Below are 25,124 nucleotides of genomic sequence, written 5' to 3'. Positions count from 1 at the left end.
GATAAAAATGACAAACTCTCCCCCAAGGCCATTTCTTGTGCCTTTCTTAGTTATTTCGAAACTCAAAAGGGTTTTCGGTGTTATGATATTAAAAATGATAAACTATATGTTTCCAGAAATGCAAGTTTTTTGGAAAGTCTCAGTGGTTTCGAAAAATTTGTATCTAATGACGAGAATGTAGACTATTCTTTTCTGTTTGATCTGTTAACTGTAGGTGATGAAACTAGTGATGATGAGTCGAATCAGAATGACTCAAGTGATAATGAAACCAGTCATGTGCCCTCTTCATTTCATCAACATGTCAATGAGGAACCACATAGAGATCCCATAACCTATACTCATAGAGATAAAAATACTTTCAGAAGTGCGCTCGAAAGATATGATGATGCTAGTGGGACTGCTCCTTAAAGTGAGGAAAACCTTCGTAGGACCGAAAGACATAGAAAAACCCCTTCTAGGTTCATCTCATATGAGTCTTTTTCACCTAAACATAGAGCCTGTTTAAGTGCCATTCATTCTTACATAGAACCTAGAAACTTCGAGGAAGCACGAAAATGTCCTGAATGGATAGTCGCAATGGATAATGAACTCGAAGTTCTAAGAAGAGCCAAGACCTGGGAATTTCAAGACCTTCCTAAAGGTAAGAAAGCAATAGGGTGTAGATGAGTGTTTAAGGTTAAGACAAAGAGTGATGGGTCCCTCGAGAGATACAATGCTCGTTTAGTTGCAAAAGGATATAGTCAAGAATATGAGATTGATTATGAAGAAACCTTTGCCCCGGTAGCTCGAATGATTATCGTCAGATGTCTTATAACCGTTGCCTCGATCAACAAGTGGAACATCTATCAAATGGATGTTAAGAATGCATTTCTAAACGGAGATCTAAATGAAGAAGTATATATGGATGTTCTTCCTGGAATGGAGTCTCCTAAAGGAAAAATGCTTCGTCTTCGAAAAACACTTTATGGTTTGAAACAAGCCCCCAAGGCTTGGTATGATAGGTTTAACTCCGTAATGTTAGAAAATGGTTTTTCATCCTGACAGGAAGCGATTCTAAAGGAATTAAAAACATAAAAACAATTTTAAAGGATATGTTTGAAATGTTTGACTTGGGATTTCTAACTTATTTTTTGGGTATTGAAGTAGCATATTCTCATTGAGGTATTTTTTATCTCAAACTAAGCTTGCATCTGAGATTATTGACAGGTCAGGTATTATAGATGATAAGGTTTGTGAAACTCCTGCTATAGTAGGAGCTAAAATGAAGATCGATGATGGTGTTCTTCTCTCCGATCCTACTCCCTACAGACAGCTTGTAGGATCGTTGATGTATCTGAGTATTACCAGACCAGATATCTCTCATGCAGTGCATACTGCAAGTCAGTTCCAGCATGCACCAACATCCGTCCACATGAGTGCTATCTTACGAGTTGTAAGATACATTAAGGGTACTCTAAATAAGGGAGTTTTTCTATCATATCCTTTTCGTCTGCTTTAAAATTAATTGCTTATACCGACTCTGATTGGGGAGGTGACCCAAATAACCGTCACTCCACCACAGATTTTTGTGTGTTCTTAGGAGACTCATTGATTTCATGGAGATGCAAGAAGCAACAAAAAGTGTCCCTATCATCAACTGAAGTCGAATATCGTGCCATGACAACTACTATCATGAAAATTGTATGGATTCATCAGTTGCTGGAAGACATGGGGATCACAATTGAAGGGCCTACCAAGCTATGCTGTGACAACAAAAGTGCGATTTATATTGCTAAGAATCACACTTTTCATGAGCGGACCAAACACATAGAGATGGATTGTCACTATGTTCGAGAGACGTACCTCAAAGGAGTCATTGACCTTCCATATGTCACGTCAGAATATCAGGTGGTGGATTTCTTCACTAAAGCTTTGTGTGCTCCGCGCTTCAACTTCCTTCTTAGCAAACTCTCGGTCATCCTGCCCTAAGTTTGAGGGGGGTGTTAAATTATGTAATTAATCATGTAATGTAATATATATATTTTATATATATAAGGTAATACATATACATATATTGATATATATGTATATGTATATACTTATTATATATATAAAATATATATTTCTATTTGTTTAGCCGTAGGGGTAGTTTAGTATTTTTCACTGTTTTACGCACATTCACTTTTATGAATGTGATTGTAAATTAATTTTATTTTTTTCTTTCTTTTTATTTTTTCTTTCTGTTCTTTTTAAGTACCAAAAGGTACCTTGGGGGGCCACTCAAATAGACGTTGGGCCCCTCCAACGGTCACATTTGTGACCGTTGGAGGGGCTCCAACATCTGAGTGGAGCCCCTTTTGGTTGTTATAAATAGGGGCTCTCCCCTTTGTATTTTCTTATGGCTTTGAGTCAAAGCCCAAGTGTTCAATAAAGTGATTCCAATATTTTTTATGCCGTTGTGCATTTGTGGGATTTTGTGAGTTGTGCTTTTGTGCACAAGTGTTCTAAAGTGTTCTTATTTTGCATATGTGCCAAGTTTATTATCAAGAATATTAAGGTCTTGATCTTAGTATCTTGTTGGAGATACTTTTACATCGGCCCCAGCAGGCTCGGTAGGCCAGGCCTGTTAGCATGCTGGCCGAGTCTGGCCAGACCGCAGGCTCCAACAAAATAAACCAATTTTTTGTTTTAAACTGGCCCAGCTGAGGTCCCTACGGCCAAGCAGGCCTGGCAGACCAAACCAGGCCAGCTGATCCTGTTCAGCTGGGCCTGGCAGGCCTCTCATGGCACTGCCGGGTCTGGCCAGACCGTAAACCCCCAAGGTAAAGTGGATATGAACATATATATATATTTTCATGTGTATGCATGCATCTATCTCTTGAACATGTAGCTAAAACCAGATTTCTAATCAAGCCATCATCTCAAGATGTTACTCGAATACACCAATACTACGAGCACTTCAACCACGAACAAAACTTCACAAAGGATCAAGAGCCAAGGCTCTGGTACCATGTAATGAAGTCAACCTCCAATATGAAAAATGACAAAGCCACTTATGGGCAAGAACACCAAGGCACTAAGGCACTCACAATAGCACTTGAGCATAAACTCATAAAAGATGAACATTTTATTGATGATATGAAACATTGTTGATCTTTTTATCACCTTCTTGATGACAGGACACAGCTGGACAGGAGCGCTACCATGCCTTAGGACCTATATACTACCGTGATGCAGATGGTTTGATCACACTTAATACACTTAGCTTTCAAACATACATTTCATCCTTTTGCATTTTGTTGACAGTAGTTGGTAATTTTGTATCTTCTATCAATATGTGCAGCTGCCCTCCTTGTGTATGATATTATGGATACAGACACCTTTACCAGGGTAAGAAATTGGGTCAAAGAACTTCAACACATGGCCCCCAAAAAAATAATCATGGCAATTGCTGCAAACAAGAGTGATTTGGTTCGTTCCAAGAAGTTCAACATTCAGGAGGCTGAAAGGCAAGCAACCTGAGTTCATCTAACTTGGAAGTTCCTTTGACGTTCATGTGTTATAAGTAAAAAAAATGTATCTAGGTGATTTTTTCCCCCCAGTTCAATGAGAATGGTAGGCTGACTTATAGTTTCTCTTTTGACTGTAGATACATGTTTTTTTTCAATTTCACACATTTTAGATTTAACAAGTTCAAATATGATTCCTATATTTAAGATTCACTAAAATCAAAAGCTTCTTTAAAATGTAGTTTTCAAACTTAGGACATGCTTCGTCCCTGAAACTGTTGCATTTGATTAAACATCATGTGCATGATTTGTTTACTATCTAAATAATACATATGATGTGTATACATACATACACACACACACACACACACACACACACATATATATATATATGTGTGTGTGTGTGTGTTTTCAAAACTTACAGTCTAAGCAATAACAGTTCTAAGCCAACATGGCCAATAAAAATCATCATGGTGTGTCACGTGTCCATGTCCTGTGATATGTAAAATATGAATTTCAGATGTTCATAAGGATTTATTTTTCTTCCTCCAAGTGCAACTAATAAATATGGCACACATAAATTACTACATTAACCTCGGTGGTGAAAATTATTTGAAGACAACACCATGGTATTTTTTGTTAATGTCAAAAAGTATTATTAACTTGTTATAATCCACTAGGAATGGTGGGTGTTATCAATACAGAGAAACACACACACATATGATCTTACCTTTAGGCATCAAAGCTCTTTGGGTATATTAAGAACTATTCATAGTGATTTGGATCAGTGTTGTAATACTGTATCGTATGATATGGTACGATACATATCGTTACTTTTTGAAAAATTGACACGATACACACTCATATTGATAACATTCCTGTATCGTACCGTATTGGGTGTATCATACGATACACTCCTGTATCGTACCGTATCATATGATACAAGTCATATCGTATGATACAAGTGTGACACTTTAAAAAGGCCGAAAGTTGTCCTTTTTCATTTTGAGTTTTAAAGACCTCTTGAGGGCCAAATTCCTTATTTGTGTAGAAGCCATTAGAGGGGAACCCATGTACCCTAAGAGCTGTGAGAGCGATTTGGGGGCCGATCTGTATGCAAGGGAGAGGGCTTTTGTGGTTTTCTCTAGTAAGAGTGCATTTTCACTATTTTTCATTAAAGGAAATGGGTTAAGGTAAAAAATTCCTATTCTTTGCTTCTTATTGAGTTTTTTTGGGGGAAGATGACATCAAAGGATCCGGCATGACAATGGGGCACTCAAGTAATGAGTGAAAACCGATTAAAAATCAAGTGCAATTATTGCCAAAATACTTTTTCGGGTGATATCTCTCGGTTGAAGCATCATTTAGCCATGACACATCTTAATGTTGCCGCATGAACGTCAAGAAAATTGTCGGATGCCATGAAATGGCAATGCCAACAATTACTTGATGGTTTGAGAGAAAAAAGACAAGAAAGAGAGATGAATGAGGTAAAAATGAAGTATGTAGAGCCCTGGGAGGATGTGTATCGTGAAGATGAGCTCCCTACTTTTGATCCTATCGCCCTTAGCATAGGATCAAAAGTAGAAAGTTCTGCAGCGAAAGAGAAGGGTGTGGTTGGTGCCAATAGTGCTAGTGTCGCTGCAAACATAAAAAGAAGAGGAGGAAGGAGTTTTTCGAGCGGAGGTAGAACTAGAGGCTCTATTAAGAGCTTTTCCTTCCTAGGACTGCCCTTGGGGCACAACCTGACATTTGTACTGCTATGACTCAACATTTAGTCGAGCATGCGAATGTCGCGGTTGAAAGATGGTTTTATGATGCATGCAGTTCTTTCAATACAACAAATTCCTTTCATAATGCATTCATATCATGCTTTGAGAGAAAAGATTTTAGATACTAATGTGATTATGTGAAAGAAATAAAGATATATTGTGATGAGATGAGACAGTCATGGAGATAAACTGGGTGTAGCATCATGGCAGATCGGGTGGACATACAGAAAGTCAAGGACCTTGGTAAATTTTCTTGTTTATTGCTTCAAAGAAACTATGTTTTTGAAGTCAATTGATCTGTTTGATACGCCCAAGACAATAAATGTATTTCTCAGAGTTTTTGATCAGGTTGTGGAAGAGGTTCGACCCTAAAATATTATGCAATTTATTACTGATATTACAACAAATTATAGGGCAGCAGGTAAAGAATTGGTAGAAAATTTTGGTTATTCTTTTGAACCTCGTGTTTTGCCCATTGCATCGACCTCATGCTTGAAGACATCAACAACATGGATGAGATAAAGTAGATAATTGAATGCTGCAAAAAATTGCTAAATTTATTTACAATCATGCATGGATTTTTTTTTCTAAGAGTTACAAAAAACTTCCAAGAGACCCGGGGTCCTTACAATTCCAATTTAAACTAGATAACCACACACCACAAACGAACTTACATTTATCATCCATAACCAACCAACAAAACTCTTTTATTAATGAATCTATAATAGTCTCATACTCAAGTTAAAAGTGAAGTAACAACTGTAGAAAATAAAAAGAAACAAAAGTAGAGCCACTCTGTCCGTAAGTGAACCATTCTGAAGCAATTGTGGCCCTCGTATCCCCTCAGAAGCGAGTCGACTTCACTGATCACCGGTGTCTGCGAAAGACCAATAAAGTAGGGTGTCAGAATTCGAAGAATTTTGCGTACAGGTCCCTTTAATGAATCAAATAAGAATAAAGGACATAAATAAGATTCATGCAATATTTTAGAGGGATACAGTTATAACCAATTCATAAGACAATTTACCACTCATACAAATAGAAAATAAACATTAAGCATGAGGTAATATTAACTAAGCAACATGCATCACAATTTAAGCAATAAGGTCTTTTAACATGCATTTAGGGAACAACTTCATGCATTCATCAACATATAACAACTAAGGGGACAAGTAAATATACATGATCTAATGCATAGCAGGAATATACATGATTTATGTGCAATGCATGAACCCTTTATTATCTTTCATTTAAGCTTCCCTCTTTCCATATGCATGCCCTATTAAATGTATACAATTTAAGTTCCTCTTTTAATTACCGTTGCCCGCAGATACACCAAACGGGTAAAAATTCTCGATGTCAAGTTAGGTTCCCAGGGTAGCTTAACACACAATTTGTATTTTATTACTGAGTTTCAAACTTAGCCCTCGACCGATATTATGAAACAACACCATCTATCGGAACATTGGAAATCAGCATCCAATGTCGGAGACACCATGAAAATCAGCATCCACTAGTGCCACTTTCTTGGTATACCAAAACAACAACAGCTGTGTCAAACGCACCACTCCTAGGCAAAGTGGCGGACTCTCCTTAAAACCATGGCCAGGAAAAGAACCTCAATATTGGGTTCAGGTGCAACAACAATGCACACGGAGTTTTTGTATCTTCACGATTTTCTCCAAACTGCAACCTCCAAGATTCTCATACTAAAGAAGGGACATCAAGGAAACATAAATTACACTGTTCTTTATTTTCTTTTATCTTGCTATTAATTCATCTCTTTTACACTTGCAAATCAACATGCAAAATTAATAATATAAGTTTGTAAAACAGCATGCCAAACTCTTCACGGGACCACAACCCATGGCAACAGAGAACAGTACAGTAAAACCATAATAATTATATTTGATTTTTGCAATGCATCAAAACCACTAAAGTAGAGAACAACCTGTCCTCGAGGCTCACCCAGCCCCTGATGATACAATTGACCACCAATGCCCTCATAAGCAAAAAATCATAAAGAGTATGCCACGTATGCATTCTTTTCACACGCTTTTCAATGCACATTCATGTATGCAAGCTGTGCATGCAACAATAATTTCATAAGCATAAGCATAAATTCACACACCCACATTAAATGCATGCTTTCATGCCATGCACATACTCATGTCAAATGCAAGAGTTCATTCATGAATCATTCCAATTAAAACATGCGAACAACCATGCCATTTTGACCCTGCAAAAGTATCTAAATTCTATGTGTATATGCACACGTACACTCGCTTACAGCAATAATTTCGAACAAGGATTACTTATCAAGTTTAAGCACATAAGAAATATCACCCCTTTGTATACATATGATTAAGTCTAATACACTTGACATATTTTGTTCCCATATGCCAAGAAAATTTGGACAGATCCACTCCAAATTGCATATTATATATATTTCCTTTTTTGTAAAAGAATCGCTGCACCCATGATAACAGAAAAGTCAGATCATATTAGGGTGTGCAGTGCTCACATCCTGTGCATTCTTGACAGATATTGCCATGGGTTTTAAAGAAACAACAAGACTTTTCACGTCAAGGAATTTGTAGAGTTTTAGGCAGATTTAAAAATGCATTAACAATCTCATGTGTTTGGTTTTTCACAGTTCCAATATAAATTGCCTATGCTAAACAAAACCTATCTTGACCATATTGCAACACTGAAGGAAAATATATGTTCTAAAGTGTAAAACATGAACTCCTCTAGACCAACGTGTTCCAGAGATTGTGTGAATATGAATGTATCAGTAGGTACAGACTAACAACATAGGCAATAATGTAACACAAATTATATAGGCAAGAACATGCATAACTCTATCAAAAATTCATCAAGATTAGAACACCATTTTTTTTTGCGCAAGAATAGTAATTTAACACTCCCAAATATGATAAAAATGGCAGTCTTGGGAGGGTCCATGAGTAGTCATTCTAATAAGAACAACTTGCTTCAACTGTACAATTAACATCTTAGAAAAAAACAACAAAAAAACAAATTGTGTTCTTTCGCAAGAGTACACAGACCCACTGTGTCAAAATTCTGAAACACACCCACATACTCAAAATCATTTAATAATTGATGTTGGTATATGATTTCTGAAAAAATGTTTATAAACACGCTACCAGTAACAGGACATTTTCTTCCATCAAAACATATAAAACAAATACCAGCAAAAAAAACTACAAGTTGTTGGGTAATATACTGTGACTACGTAACATTGTTATTCAAAACCACCATAATAGGCTTTCTAAACGTAATGCAGATGAAACCCTTGAGTTGTTTGACAACCATGTTTCAACCCAAAGTTTGACATACTAGAAAAATTTTGGTATTGACCTGCGGGTTATCATTGATACACACCATAACAATCTTGGAACGATGAACACAACAAAGCCATAGGGATCCTATCAGATGTAGATATCTCTTGAATAATTCACATTGGCAGTGTTAATTTTTTTTTCTTTGTAACACATGCCCAGCCGACCCAGTCGGCTAGGCTCAAACATACCCAGACATGGCCTGTCAGGCCAGCCGACCCCACTCGGCTGGGCCGTGTAGCACAAAAGAAGAGTTGGGGCCTGTTAACATACCCAGACTCGGCCTGTCAGGCCAGCCGACCCCACTCGGCTGGGCCGTGTAGCACAAAAGAAGAGTTGGGGCCTGTTAACAGCAGGCCATCACATGTTTATGAACATATTCGAAATACTGGAATTTGAAACACGCTGCAACCTCACATAATATGCATATTCAGCATGCATGAACCTACAGTTTTGGTTTTTGCCTAGATGGGTATGCTTCCTGTATGAGTATTACTCATATGCTCAGAACAAGAACACAAGCATAATCAAAGTTTCATCCATGATTCATGCTTACACTAACAAAACAACATCATTCAAGTGTCCTTCAACAGGATATTTCTGAAAACCAAAACGGTCAAGAACAAACACATAATAAACCATATTTTCTATGTAATAAAATTCTGTTTTGGAGTAAAAATGACATACATAGAATTTTTTTTTGTTGCTAGGTACATAAAATCGAAAATACCACCATGAACACAAGCCTTACAAAACCCCATCCATGTATTTTAGGGTAAATAACTAGATTTACCCTTTTCCCATGGATTTAAAAAAAAAAAAACACTACATGGAAATCAAATCCATGTTCTCTTTCTCATCCGAAGCAAGAGAGAAACCCGTACCTTGAATCAAGTTATGAAAATGAGGGTGAAAAAGGGCTTGGAGCTGAAAAATCAATGGCTTCCCCTTCCTCTTCTTCTCCATTTTACCTTTCTTTTCCTCACCTTCTCTCTCCCCCTTCTTTTTTTCCTTCTCTTTCTCTTTTCTCTCTCTTTTTGAGATCTTTTTATAGGCCCCTATAGGGGAGTTCGCCCCTCCCTTCTCCAGCCCATCTAGAAGGGCTGGAGAGAGAGAACTTTTAAAAAAAATAGAACTCTTTTATAAGAGTTTTCCAAAAATTTTAAAACTCTTCACATTTGACTTTTCAAAGTTTTATGTTTTTAGAAGTCTTTCTTAAAACCACTAAGACAAGACATGGATCTATAAAGGGTCCTAATCAACTATCAAAAATAGAATTTCGGAATTGAATTAAAATAATTAATTATTTATTTATTTATTTAATATTAAATTACAAATAAATTTCTGAAAATTTTCAAAAATTACCAAATTAATAGGGGAGTCTTTTTAACATAAATAAACCTCAATTTAAAGGTTTTAGACGAATTTAAAGTTGGAAAAATTATTGGGCTTGGATTTGGATCCGGATCCAAGATCCAAACCCATACCCAAAACGAAAATGGATCAAGACCTGAATCAAGTCCAGATTTAAGTAGGACCTAAATAGAATCCAAACCCATAGAAATTCGGATCCTAGGCCTTGGATCTAGTCTGATCCAATCCCGGATCTGTTTCGACAAACTGCTCTTTTTTCAGAAAAATGCAATTTTCGGGCCAACCATAGTCCGAATCGAGGAAAATATTGTACCGTTGCACTCATAATTTCGAGTCGCATCCAACGGTATATAACACGCATATAAAATTTTGATTTTTGTCCAAAATTATCTCGAATTTCGCTTGAATTTAAAGGTCGAAAATAAAACTCTCTACTACGTTTTGATTGGTTCGCCTCGGTCTTGTCGATGAGACCTGGGTCAAACCTGGAATCAAAGGCATCGGTCTAAAAATCGAGTCTCAAACGATTTTTCTCCCAGACTTAGGCAAATTTTCGAAAATCTCAAGAAATGTCTAAGTACCAAAATACGAGATCTTACATGAGAAGTCTCCTTAACCAGTTCCGTAGAAACACACACAAACCAGTAGTTGAGACCGTATCATTAAGGTTACCTCTCTGATCTACACCAGTATAGGCAATTAAATTTAAAAAAGAAGAGGATAAAAATAGCCTTTTGGTTATAGAATTCTTGATATATCTGACAATTTGCAAAACAACACTCATATGCATTGTAGATGGTGGATGCTGAAATAGACTAGTTGAGTGTACTTCATGAGCAATGTCTTGTCTTGTGATAGATAAGTAGGTCAAGGATCCAATCGGTTGCCAGTATGGAGTTGGATCTTCAAGAGGGGTTCCATCCTCTAATTTTACTTTTTGCATTAATAACTTCTGGTGTACCAGCCTTCTCATCATAAAAAATTTCAAATTTAGCAACAATATTTGTAACCAATTTCATTTAAGATAGGATATATCCTCTAGGTGAATAAACCACTTCAATACCTAGAAAATATCTTAGAAAACTAAGGTAAGACATATCAAAATGACTTTTAAGAACATTTTTAATTTCATAAAGTCCCTTTTGTTCACTCTCTGTAATGATCATATCATTAACATATAATAGAACAACAACAATGTCAGTATATGTATTTTGACAAAAAGAGTAGTGTCAGTATAACAAGATTTGTAACTCAAGTATAACATAACTTTGCTAAACCTATCATACCAAGCCTTGGGGGCTTGCTTAAGCCCATATAAAGTTTTTCTTAATCGAAAAACTTTTCCTCTCCTCAAGACCGGGAGGTGGATCTATGTACATTCCTTATTTAGGTCACCATTCAAAAATACATTTTTGACATCAAGTTGATAGATATGTCACCTTTTAATGGATGCTAAGACAATGAGGGTTCTAACACTAGTCATACAAGCTACAGGAGCAAAGGTCCCCTCATAATCTATCTCATACTCCTGAGAGTATCCTTTAGCCATTAATCTTGCCTTATATCTTTCTAAAGATCCATCTCCTTTTGTTTTGACTTTATAAACCTACCTACAACCTATAATCTTTTTTCCCAAGGGTAACAATTGTTTTTTTCAAGTCGTGGCTTTCTCGAGGGCTCCTAATTCAAGATTCATGACATCGATCCATTCACTTCATTGTAGGTTGTAAGTTCATTAAAAGAATGGACAAACATAAGGCAAACTCTATATTTAGGAGAAAAAGTTTCATAGGACATATGACTTTAAGGAAGTCTAGAGGTTCTACTAGATTTTCTAACACTAGATTCACCTAGATTTTGATTTTTTGTATATCTATCAAGTGCACATGGAGGGCTTTCAACAATTCTTGTAGAATAAATTTGAATATCATGATTCTGGGTATCCTCCATGGAAACATCAGTCATCAAAATGCATATCATCAAGATTATTATCTGTTGAGAATAGGTGGTTTTTATGTTAAGTTCTCCTATATTAGAGGTTTTCTGAAATATTATTTTCATAAGGACTTAGATGTAATTTTTCTGTTTTGCCTCTCTCTATTTAATATAGAGAGAAGCCCTAATCTTGATTAACGAGTTCTATTGTGCAGCCGTCTCTCTCTCTTTCTCTCTCTCTCTCTCTCTACACTCACAGGTGGTTGTACACCCCCATCTCATTCTACATGGTATTAGAGCCCTCGATCGTGGGAGCGTGATTTTCATCAACAGGGACTGATTTTCATCAACGAGGAGCAACAACCCTACAGCTTCTTAAAATCAGGTTCGGTGGTGGTTGACTGGGGAAGATCTGATCACAGATCTGGGATGTTACCCAGATCTGTCGTCAGATCTAAGGAGAAGATCTACTGCGACCTAGTGTTGCCGAGACTTGTTTCTACTTTGACGTGATTATTTTTTTTTTGTTTGTGAGTTGTCGAGGGGTATTACTGATGGTTGGGAGTAACAAAAATTTTTTTCTGTGTTGCCGTGATTGCTGAGTTCTCGCCTATGCTGATTGCGTGTTATCAGAATTCTGCCGTGAATGCAACTTTCTTTTCTGTGCTGATTACTTGTGATACTTACTGGATGTCGTGCCTTATATGTTGGAGAGCAACAAGTGTAGTGAATACTTTGGTTTGCAACTGCAGTCTATCATTTATCGTGATGTGTTTGGGCCATCAATGTTCGTGATTTCTGTGGTATCAACAACAACTGAAATTTAGTTGTTTTAGTGGGTTGGTTTATTTCAGAATGTGGCTGTTGTGTCGAGTTTTTTTTTAAGGAAACATGGTAGCTTAAGTTACTGTGTCGTGGAAAATAGCAGGTGTGATTTCCTGCTGGGCTGAATTTTATTTCGTGTGTGGGCTGCTGTTTGCTGTGGAAACAGCAGGTGTGGTTTCCTGCTGAGTTGAAAAAAATTCCTCTTGAACACTTGCTTTTCAAGTGAGGTATTCTGTTTTTTTTTCAGTATGGCTGAAACTTCGAAATGTGATTCCAAACTGGAACATATTGGGGAGTATAAGGCTTTTGCCAACCCCTTCTCATATGGCTCTTCCGTAAGGTTGAATGAAACCAACTATGCCAGGTGGTCCAGAACTTTTATGATGTCGGTATCTGGACATCGTCGAAAACATATTTTGTTGGAAGGCGAACCCACTGAGAAATTGGGAAAATATGTCACTTGGGATGAAGATAATGACATAGTTATGTCATGGATCATGAATAGTGTCGAACCCCATATTGCCGATGGATTGATCTACTATAATACAACCAAACTAATGTGGGACAATCTTTGTGATACATACTCACAAGAAACGAATGTGAGTCGTATCCTGCAAGTTGAACAGGAAATATATAACTTGCAACAGGGAGATCAGGCCTTGGCCCAGTACTATGCCTCTGTCAAAGCTGCGTTTGAAAGACTTAATGCTCACAGGCCTCTTTGTTGCTCGAAGCAAAAGGATCATCAAGAACAAACCATGGTTGCTCGTTTTCTTACAGGTCTTTCTTCAGATTTCTCTGTTGCAAAAGTTCAAATGTTGACTGGTTCAGATGTTCCCACTCTTGCTGATGCTTACAATCGTCTGAGTAGACTTGCGATCTCTCTGCCACAATCTCAGCCTGTGACTCAGTCATCTGCTCTTGTTGTCCCATCTAGTTATGGGCGTGGAAATATTCAGAATATCAGAGGACGAGGACGTGGACGTGGTATAGGAGGCAGAGGAAAGCTTCAATGTACATTCTGTGGAAAATCTGGACATTTAGAAGATCGTTGCTGGGATAAGCATGGTCGGCCAATCTCTTCTTCATCAAAGTCATATACCCCTAAAGCAAATGTTACTACTATTGAGGCAACAAATGCACAATAGAATATCACTTCAAATGAAAGTAGTATCACCCTTAGTCGTGCGGAATATGATGAGTTGATTGCTCTTCGACCTTTGAGTTCCCCCACTCCTATAGCTGGGGTTGCCTATTCAACCGGAAATCATCTCCGTCCAAATGATAGTAAGTGGGTTATTGACTCTGGTGCATCCAGGCATTTGTGTGGAAATTCACGTGTTTTTTCAGATCTAAAGGTCATTAAGGCTCAACTTGGAGTCTCATTAGCCGATGGGAGCTCCTCCCCGGTTGTTGGTCAGGGAAATATTTCTATATCCTCCTCATTACAGTTGAAAAATGCTCTTCATGCTCCAAACTTTCCTCAAAGTTTACTTTCTGTTAGTTGCCTTATAAAAGAACAAAACTGTAGAGTAATATTTGATCCAATGGGTTGTCATTTTCAGGATTTGCTGACGGGGAAGAAGATTGGTGGAGGCTATGAAGAAAATGGACTTTACTACCTACATCATCCAATGGGTTCTGTTCATGCTGCAGTGGAACATTCATTCAGTCCTATTCAGTGGCATCGTCGTCTTGGTCATCTTTCATTGTCAAAGCTTCGGTCGGTCTTTCCTCAGATTCCTTCCACCACATCATTTCAGTGTGAAGCATGTCAGTTGGGCAAGCATCATCGAAGCTCGTTCCCTTCGAGTCAGAGTCAGTCTAGTAATAGAGTTTTTGAACTTCTTCATGCAGATGTATGGGGTCCTAGTAAGATTCCTACTAGGACTCAGTGTCGTTATTATCTTGTTATTGTTGATGATTTCTCTAAGTTATCATGGGTATTTTTAATAAAAGAACGATCTGAAGTTCCAAGTCTTATCAAATCCCTAATTCTTGAAATAAAAACTCAGTTTGAATCTATTGTCAAGATTGTTCGCACTGATAATGCTCTCGAGTTTAAATCAAAAGGTCTGTTACAATTTTACCAAGATCATGGCATCCAACCCCAAACTTCCTGTGCCTATTCATCTCAACAAAATGGGGTGGCTGAGCGAAAACATCGGCACCTCCTTGATGTTGCCAGGACCATTATGATTCAATCAAATGTTCCTGCCTTATACTGGGGTGATGCGATTACCACTGCTTGCTATCTGATCAACCGCATGCCTTCGTCTTCTGTGGGTGATCAAATTCCATTACATATATCCTAAAACCTGATGCCCCACTTTTTTCTTTCTCACCAAAAATATTTGGATGTGTTTGTTTTGTACACAAACTTGGCCCTGACCGTGATAAATTAGCCGCTCAAGCTTCAAAATACATATTTATCGGTTATCCAAAAAATCAAAAGGGCTATCGATGTTATGATCCTATTTCTCGCCGAGAGTATGTCAGTGCAGATGTATCTTTCTTGGAATCCTCTCCATATTACTCTAGTTCCGGTTCCCCGCTGCAGGTTGATCCAGCTGAATCTTTTCCATTACCTATCCCTCCTTTTCCTTTGGAATTTGTGCCCTCCTGACCGAACCAAACTTTATCCTCTTCCAGATTTAATAATCCTCCATTGGTATATGTGTATAGAGCTCCACTTCCGCAAGAGCCTTCATCTTCTTCTTCTTCTGAGGTAAGTTCTACTGACAATAGTGATCTTCAGGATGATGATAGCAGGCCTATTGCTCTACGAAAGGGGACAAGACAATGCACCTTATATCCCATATCTCATTATGTCTCCCATGCCAGAATTGGACATCAAATGAAGTCGTTTATTTCAGCCTTGTCTGCTGAAACCATTCCTCTGAACTATCACCAGGCAGCACTTGATAATCGCTGGAAGCTGGCTATGCAAGAAGAAATGACAGCTTTGGTCTCTCAGCATACCTGGGATCTAGTTGATTCCCCAGCAGATGCTGACATTGTTGGATGTAAATGGGTATATACAATAAAGTACAAATCTGATGGTTCTATTGACAGGTACAAGGCCAGATTAGTCGCGAAAGGGTATACTCAGACATATGGAATTGACTTCTTTGAAACTTTTTCTCCTGTGGCACGGATGGGTACCATCCGTCTTGTTCTCTCAGTAGCTGTTCAGCATGGTTGGAGCTTGTGTCAATTAGATGTGAAAAATGCATTTCTTTATGGGGATCTATCTGAGACCGTTTACATGCAACAACCTCCAGGTTTTGAGGTTGAGGGGGAGTGTCAGAAGGTGTGCAGATTGAGAAAGGCGATTTATGGCTTGAAACAAAGTCCTCGTGCATGGTTTCAAAAGTTGTTTGAAGTGATGTCAAGCTTTGGCTTTAATAGATCGACAGCAGATCATACACTTTTTATAAAGAAAACTAGCTCTGGCATAGTTGTTATGGTGGTATATGTGGATGACATCATTCTTACAGGAGATGATGTGAAAGCTATTGAAACCACAAAGGCTCATCTTCAAAAACACTTTGTTACAAAAGACCTTGGTTCACTCAGGTATTTTCTGGGTATAGAAGTTGCTAGAAGCCGTGAAAGGATGGTTTTGTCTCAACGGAAGTATGTTCTTGACTTATTAAAGGAAACAGGCATGTTGGGAGCTAAACCAACAAATATTCCCATGGACCATAAAGTTCAGTTGTTTGAAGAAGGGTCAAAACCTGTTGATAGCAAAAGCTATCGCTCCCTAGTAGGGAAGTTATTATATGTAACTGTTACCAGACCAGATATTGCTTTAGCAGTAAGCAAAGTTAGCCAGTTCATGGACAAACCAACTGAGGTACACTAGAATGCAGCCATAATGATTCTCAGATATCTAAAATCCTCTCCTGGAAAGGGGTTACTGTTCAGGAAAGGTGGAACTCTGGAGATAGTAGCCTATTCTAATGCTGACTATGCTGGATCTGTAGTAGATAGAAAGTCTACCACAGGATTCTGTGTGTTTTTGGGAGACAACTTGATTTCATGGAGAAGTAAGAAACAAAATGTGGTTTCCAGGTCGAGTGCAGAATCAGAATATCGGGCTATGGCCCAAACAACTGCTGAATTGATATGGGTTCGCACTGTTCTTAATGATCTCCAGGTGAAGGTTTCCTTTCCAATAACCATGATGTGCGATAACAAAGCAGCAACATATATAGCAAACAATCCTGTCTTTCATGAGAGAACAAAGCACATTGAGGTTGATTGCCACTATGTAAGAGATATGATTCAAGCTGGTCATATCACTACAAAATACCTAAAGTCTGAAGACCAAGTTGCAAATATGTTTACAAAGCCTCTTGCTAGGCCAAATTTCTCCAGATGTTGTGACAAGCTGAGCATGATAGATATCTATGCTCCAGCTTGAGGGGGAGTGTTGAGAATAGGTGGTTTTTAGGTTAAGTTCTCCTATATTAGAGGTTTTCTGAAATATTATTTTCATAAGGACTTAGATGTAATTTTTCTATTTTGCCTCTCTCTATTTAATATAGAGAGAAGCCCTAATCTTGATTAACGAGTTCTATTGTGCAATCGTCTCTCTCTCTTTCTCTCTCTCTACACTCACAGGTGGTTGTACACCCCCATCTCATTCTACATTATCAACATGTATAATTTCATTGGAAGCCTTTTTAGGCAATAAGTCAAATAAAAAGAAATACTCAAGATCATCCTTAGACTTATCAAAATCAAAACCAATTTTATTTTCGATAAAAAATATATTTTTTGAAATATATAATTTGTCATTTTTTATATCATAGCATCGATAACCTTTTTGGTTATTGGCATAACCAAGAAACACATTCAAAAGCTTTGGCGGATACTTTATCTCTTTTTTCAATAAGTATAAAACATTTGCATAAAAAAACTATTAATCTACTCAAATCATGAGAGGTTTGATAAAGTTTTTCTATTGGAGACATGTTTTGAAGAGAGGATGAGGGCATCCGATTTATAAGATACACCACAGTTAAGGCTTCTTCAACCCAAAATACTTTTGGATTTTTTTTTGAAATAATTTAAGTTCTCGTAGTTTCAATGTTATGACTGTATTTTCTCTCAGCTAATCCATTTTGTTGAGGAGTATTTGGACAAAATCTTTGATATGAAACCCCGTTTTCTTTTAAATAATTTTTCAAATCATTAGACAAATATTCACCCTCAGAATCCGATCGAAAAATGACAATATTGGTTTAAAATTAGTTTTACACAATCTTGTGAAATTCTTTGAAACATAAAAAACATTAGATTATTGCCTAAGGAAATTGATCCAAGTATACCTTGTATAATCATTAATGAATACAACATAATAAGTGAGTCCTTTCTTTGACATGACTGGAGCCGATCCCCATACATTTGAATGTACAAGTTTAAAAGGTTTGGTAGAAACAAAAGTTCTAGAGCCAAAATGAATTTTCTTTATTTTTTCAAGACTACAATCATTACATATCAAATCTTTCATACAAGAGTCTTTCAAAAAAGGAAAAAGATACAATTTAGATACATTTTGATGGCCTAATCTTGGATGCCATAAAGATATATCTTTTTCCTTAACAAAATTACAAAAGAAATCTTTAAGTAAATGAAGAAAATCCAATGTAGTAGAGATTCCCCCTCCTATGCCTTTCTCCAATCAATTTCCCTGACTGATGATCTTTCATCCAACATTTTTTTGATGAGAAGAAAACCTCATACCCATAATCCGAGATTTGCAAAACTAAAAACAAGTTTAGATTGAGTTTTGGAACAATTCTAACTTTAAAAATCTTTTGAAGTGTTGGTGAATGTTCTAATTTATTTTTAAATTGGTTTCATCGGCAGTAGAAACACGAGAATTATAAATGAATTTTATGCATTCGGATAAAAAGAATTTTAAAGGAGTCATGTAAAATGATGCACCAGAGTCAAGAATCCAAGAGAGCGTACCTGGAGGGGAAGAGGTAGATACGGCGGCACCAGAAGTAGAAGCGAAGGTAAAAGATGTCTTAAGGAATAGTTGTGATGCTTCTGTTAGATGATGAATAGAATCCTTAAGATCTTATCCTTTTATGCTAGCATCCTCACTCTTTTTTAGGAGTCTCTTCAATGGTGGCCACCTTCTTTTTGAGCTTAGGGCACTTTGGTTTGATGTGTCTCGACTCTTGCCAAAAGTGGCAAATGATTTTCCTTCCTCCTTCTCCATTGTTATTTTTTCAAAATTGAAAAGGTTTATATGTTCTAACATTGTTGTCGGCGAGAACCTCCCCACTTCCTTTAAACATGCCAAGTCGAGTGTCGGCTTGGTACACCTCTCCAAGAGCATCATTAAGAGAAGTGGCATTAGTCTTATGCAAAATGTTAGACCTAACTTGCTAAAACTTGGATCTTAACCCAAAAAGAAAAGTAAACAAATGTTCTTTATCAAGTTGTTTTTGCCTCATTTCAATAGAGGGTTCTTCCCACTTAGGCTCAAGCAATAATAACTCATTCCAAAGAGGTGAGAGAATACCGTAGTAATCTCGCACACTATTAAACAAGGTTTTTTTGTCACCTTCTCTGATTTAGGCCAAAGGTTGGTTGCTATGAGTGGTGCATATCACTCAGTAAGAGAAAAAGAAAAACTTGTCAAGCACTAAATCTTTTAGAAATAGTATTGTTTATTAAGGGCATTTCTGACCTTTGTAATATGAGGTTTGATGTATTATTTTCTACTTAACAGGGGTACTTTTGTAATGTAAAAAACGATCACAACAATATAAAGAAGGAGGTGACCTAAGGAAGAGGCACGATCCTATACTCCATCCATCTATCTTTGCTTTTCTTCCTTTTCATCATGTGAGCAACAGGGCATGGACCCCAAGGTGATTTTTATCATGGTATTAGAGTAGGGGCAAGGATAGGACCCTGTCAGATCGAAAAGGGCTGCTGATACATTCTTCTTGGTTGGTTGCTCACTCTTTCACTTTCCCATAAACCCTAACTGTATTTCTTCTTAACCCTAAGCTTTCTTTTATTCCCAAATCCTTATTTTCTTTAGTCCTAATCTTTTCCTTCATAAAGTTTTTCAGATCTATTTCTCTTTTAAAACCAGTCACGTTTCCTTATTTCTATTCTTTCTTTCATCTTTGCATCAATCTTTCTTTTTATCCTCTCTTTCATTATCAAGATATTATTGCTCAACTCAACTCGTACTGGCTAGTAGGCGAGGAGTGAAGCAATTAGGGGAGTAGCTTACACCAAGGTGTTCGTTGTTGAGAAGATAAACCTCTGGACTACTAGGATGCTGTTTGAGCACTATCGGAGAACCGTAAGCCTCCTGGAACTCGACCCCTGTTGGTGGGAAAAACTGGGGCCCACTTGTGCTAGCATGGAACTTTCCCACCATGATGATTTGATGCTTGTTTCATTCATGGTGGGAAATGATTACATCAGGGTTGCCAGCTCAGCACTTTCCCATGCAAGTGGCATGAAAAAAATGAGGCCTTAAGGCCCCAAGGCAAAGAAGATTGATAGGACATGACTCAGTCCAATGCGTGCCATATCCTGTTGCCTGGGTTAGGAATCAGAGTGATAAAGTTTGTTATGCTTCTCTTGTTGTTCAAGGTACCCCCAGCTGTAGAATCCTGTCAGCTTGAGCATCCTGCAATGTCTCCCTCCATCTCTTCCTTTCTATCACACCCTTCTGCCCAAGGTAATACTCAATCTTATGTGATGACTGATTATATATATATATATATATATATATATATATATATATATATATATATATATATATATATATAGGTATTGACCATCTAGGGGCAGACTCAGAAAATATATTTTTATTGTTTTTTATTTATTTCTTTTTAGTATTTTTTTTTATAGCTGTTGGGCCAGTCCAACTTAGGGATGGCAGTGGACCCGGGGACAACGGGGCTCCGCCCCGCTTCGCCCCGTTTGGACCGGGGATGAAGGGCATGAAACGGGGATGGAGGCGGGGATGAAGGTTAAAATCTATCCCTGTGCGGGGATGGAGGCAGGGATGGACTTAAGATTTTCCCCGCCCCGCCCCGTCCTCAATCCTTTAAGGGATGACTATAGACTAAGGAGAAACGGGGCCCCACCCCGCCTCGCCCCCGTTTGGACCAGGGATGGAGGACATGAAAGTCGGATGGAGGCGGGGGTGGAGGTTGAAATCCATCCCCGTGCGGGGATGGAGGTGGGGATGAAGGTTCAGATTTTGAAACGGGGCGGGGGTGGAAACCCTGTCCCCCGCCCCGGTCCACTGCCATCCCTAGTCCAACTATCCATTGGACTGGCCCCAACGGCTATATTTATAGCTGTTGTCACTGGTCCAGCGGCCCATTTGGGTCCTTGACTGCCTATTTAAAGGCACTCTCCCTCTTGTATTCTTCAATCCTTTTCTAAGCATTTTCTAGTGAATATATCTATCTATCTATCTATCTATATATATATATATATTATGTGTTGTGTTTGCCCTTAGTGGCTTTTGTATGATCTTTTAGTGTTGTGGTGATTGTTCTCACCTGGATATTGTATTGTACCTTGGTGGACTAGTGCTTGTCCACTCTTTATTGTTACTTGTTTTTCGTTAGTGGGGTTAATATTGTATTTCCACGTGTCTCATTACAGTGACCTGTATGCACCTGATAAAATTTCCAGGCTTGGATCCAACTGATTCAAGACACTCTTGTTTTGGTCAAAATATGGACCTGATTTTCAACTTGCTAAATTAATACAAAATAACATTTGATTCTTGAAAGGTTGTAATATTGTGTTTAAGGTGATTGCTGCAAATGAGTTTCAGAACCAAATTGATAGTGAAAGGCATGGGAAAACTAGTGCTTGAGTCAAACTGATAACTCTGACAATGAGTTGGAGAAAAAGATTAGCTGTTAGTTTCCTGTGCTAAAAATATTGAGCTAGGTTTTGAAATTCAAATCAAATTTAGGTAAAGAGTAAATAGATACCAAACTAGAATTTTTATTTTGTTTACAATTTATATGAAAATTCTTTCCTGTTATTGCTTCCATAGACACTTGCCTAATACCCATGTTCACTCAGCTAGGTGTTGGAACATCACCTATGTCCCCTGAGTGAGCAGACATGTTTAGTTATGTGATATAAATTACAAGCCAATACAGAAGCATCCATGAAATGTGCCATTTCTTCACTTCTATTTGAAACTTGTTCACTGTGAACAGTACTTTCAATACCCTCCTCTCTGCAATTTATTGTGTCAAGAAAAATACTGAATTCTTCTGATCCATGCTGAATATCTTCATTCTACACTAGTGGCTTTGATGAAAATTTATGGTCTGGAATATTTTCGGAACTTGTATGGATCTGATATCATTGAATCTTCTTCTGGTCAACATCTTTGTTGCAGTTATACATCATCAATTGGAGCTAATCATTTTATCACATCAGCAAAACTGGGGACTGGAATAGATGAAGTTTTTAATGATATTGCTACCCGTAAGTCACCTTTTTCACTAGTCTTACAGTTCCCTTATATTGGTGGTAAAGGAAGATGTTTATGTTCCTATAGATCGTCCAATTTTGCAGGTCAAACTAAGATCAGCTTTGAACTGGCAATAACTTGCATTTTATTATAGCTAAGGCAGATAGTTTTGAGATCCTATTATCCTTTGTTATGGGGTAGTTGCAGTGGTACTGGATCAATGTTGCCTTAATATCTGTTGTACCTCCTATAAATACGTCCAGATATTCAATATGCACATTTTTGAAAATCAAATGCTAATGAGTATATCTCTTGGATTAGCTAAATATTGGGACCTATGATGCAAAGGTCCAAGTGCGAGTGGGGGTATATAGAGAACAACCAATATATATATATATATATATATATATATATATGGAATGGGAACCGTCCAAGCAAAGGAAGGTATAACTATAAACTGTCCAAATTGTAAGAAAGTATGCGGAAAGGTATAACAAGAATGCTTAATGCATTCACATGGTCCAATGAATGGACAAACCTAAACCCACAATGGGGAATATAAAAATAGTCCACTAAGGGACAACACAAGAAGCCTTCAAAGAGGCAACACATAAAAATATATGAACTTTATTGAATGAGGGCTTGAAAAGCCATATATTACAAGAGGGAGAGCCCTCTATTTATAGAGGATGAAAAACCAAAAGAAGAGGGACCACATGGGGCTCCTTTCTAGTCGTTGGGAGCCCCAACGACTAGATGGGTGGGGCCCCATGCAGTCCTTTTACATGATGCAATAAAAGAAAAAAAAGGTAAAAAGAATAAAAAAAAAATAAAAGAAAAAAAGGTAAAAAGAATAAAAAAAAATAAAAGAAAATCCTAAGAATAAAAAATGGTACAAGAAAATTACCAAAATACCCCTATCAGGTTTTTGGACGTACAATAAATAAAAGAGAGTTCTTGATGAAGTATATATATATATATATATATATATATATATATATATATATATATATATATATATATTAACACTCCCCCTCAAACTTTACGTGGGGATAACGGAAAGTTTGAAAATGCAAAGGAAGGATTCCAAGTCTTCAAGAGTCTTCAATGGAAGTTGTCATCTTTATAGCGCATGAAAGTATTTTTCTAATGTCAGCCTTTAACTGTTTTTAATGATCATCCCCAAGCATCTTCAATGATGTATCATAGGTACTTCTTCCATCTCATCTTTAAGATCCTGTGGAACAAACAAAAAAATCTTCAAGTAAAAAATATCTTTGTATTTCAATCGAGCACTATGTGAAAATATCATTAAGAAAATCATAATTATCTTATTTAAAGAACATGATCCATTAAGACAAGATAATTATTTATGCATGCAAAATGTCTTTAGAAGAAATAGTGGTATTTTAAGACTCAAACATAAATACAATTTGATAAACTCATTTTATTCTTAAAGAGAGATATGTGTACCCAGGCACAAGACATAAATGAGAAAACATGTGAAAATGTCTACAAAGAGACAAAGTATACGGGGGATGCCAACTCCATAAAGAGGTATGTCATGTGAAAATACCTCAAAAAGAGATAATGTGCACTATGAGCACAAATACCACAAAGAGATATGTGCACAAAGGCCCAATAAATACTCACAAAGGAATTTATCAATACTTTGAAGTAGGAAGTGTGTGAACAAAAGAACACGGAGAACACTCACAAGTGCACGAAGACACACAAAATATAAGATTTGTATTAAAATCAAGTAAGACTCTTTTAGAAACGTTTCATGTATTAGAAATATCTTTAAGAAGACAATGTTCACACATGAACTAATTGCTCCCAAGGGAATGTGTATAAGAGCACACAAAAGAAAACATGTTTAACACACACAAATCAATAATTGGGAGTCATTTTATCAACAAAAGATGAGTTAATGATTTCTCACACATCATAGAGAGAAGAAAGTTTATGCCAACAAATGTCATGTGTGAACTTGCAAGAACATGATTTAATTAAGTATAATAAAGACATCCACCCAAGAGTCAAGAATGAATGTTATTTGAGTAGAGAACCTTACACATTGAGGAATTTCTCACTCAAATATTTGCAAATACAAAAGCTCACTAGGTGGCCGAAAACCATAAACACTTAATATGCAAAGTACCTGAATTCCCTATAGGGTAACTGCCAAATGTAAAGTTGATTTTCAAATATGCATATCAATGATATGATCCTTTTATCGATAAATATTTTTCTTTGCAAGTAGTAAGGATTAAGGAAAAACACATTTAGAGGGAAATCACATATGATATCCAGATAAAAAACAAATTAAGAATGAAATTTTGCAAATTTCAATAATAGTTCATCCACTACAAGCAACTACCTCATTAGTCCTCTAAAACCCATAAATTTATAAGCTACTAGAACACGAACATAAACATAATGTCACTAAAAGCCAAAGACACATACAAAGGTGTGTATAAACACCTCTTGTCTACATATAATAATACTTGAAATGAGTATCCGCGACTAGAACAAGAGTACAAAAGTCAACCATGCACTAAAGTCACACATAAAAATGTGAATAAACATCTCTTGTCTACATATAATGACACTCTAAATCAATTATGTTCAGCTACTAGAACAAGAATACAAAGCCAACCATGGGCTAAAACACACACGAAGGTGTGATTACACATCTCTTACAACAACAACAACAACAACTACGCCTTCATCCCAAAACAATTGGGGTCAGCGATATGAACCAAAAAAGAAATTCATTTTGGGTCTTCCACATGAATCCTTTTCCTCCAATCATTTCTATCCAATGCCATGTCCTCGGTGAGGTTCAAAGCATTCATAT

General features: G+C 37.1%; 1 protein-coding gene across 5 annotated transcripts in view; it reads left to right on the top strand.

Annotated features, from left to right (window-relative positions):
- The window catches only part of LOC149820882 (uncharacterized), a 67,819-nt gene that overhangs the window by 27,439 nt on the left and 15,256 nt on the right, over nucleotides 1-25,124 (top strand). For 4 of the 5 annotated variants that reach the window (XM_089983017.1, XM_089983018.1, XM_089983016.1 and 1 more), the window contains exons 3-5: nucleotides 3,159-3,219; nucleotides 3,323-3,488; nucleotides 22,187-22,275. In XM_089983017.1, the coding sequence (XP_089839143.1) occupies nucleotides 3,159-3,219; nucleotides 3,323-3,488; nucleotides 22,187-22,275 (316 nt within the window). Of the gene's footprint in view, nucleotides 1-3,158; nucleotides 3,220-3,322; nucleotides 3,489-22,186; nucleotides 22,276-22,365; nucleotides 22,468-25,124 lie in introns of those variants that run through there. The other variant, XM_089983019.1, reaches the window with a different exon arrangement.

Source organism: Nuphar pumila, chromosome 12 (genome assembly GCF_984573655.1).
Source record: "Nuphar pumila chromosome 12, dmNupPumi1.hap1.1, whole genome shotgun sequence".
Classification (NCBI taxonomy): domain Eukaryota; kingdom Viridiplantae; phylum Streptophyta; class Magnoliopsida; order Nymphaeales; family Nymphaeaceae; genus Nuphar; species Nuphar pumila.
The sequence above is the reverse complement of the archived record's forward strand: the minus strand, read 5'-3'. Positions and strand labels throughout refer to the sequence as shown.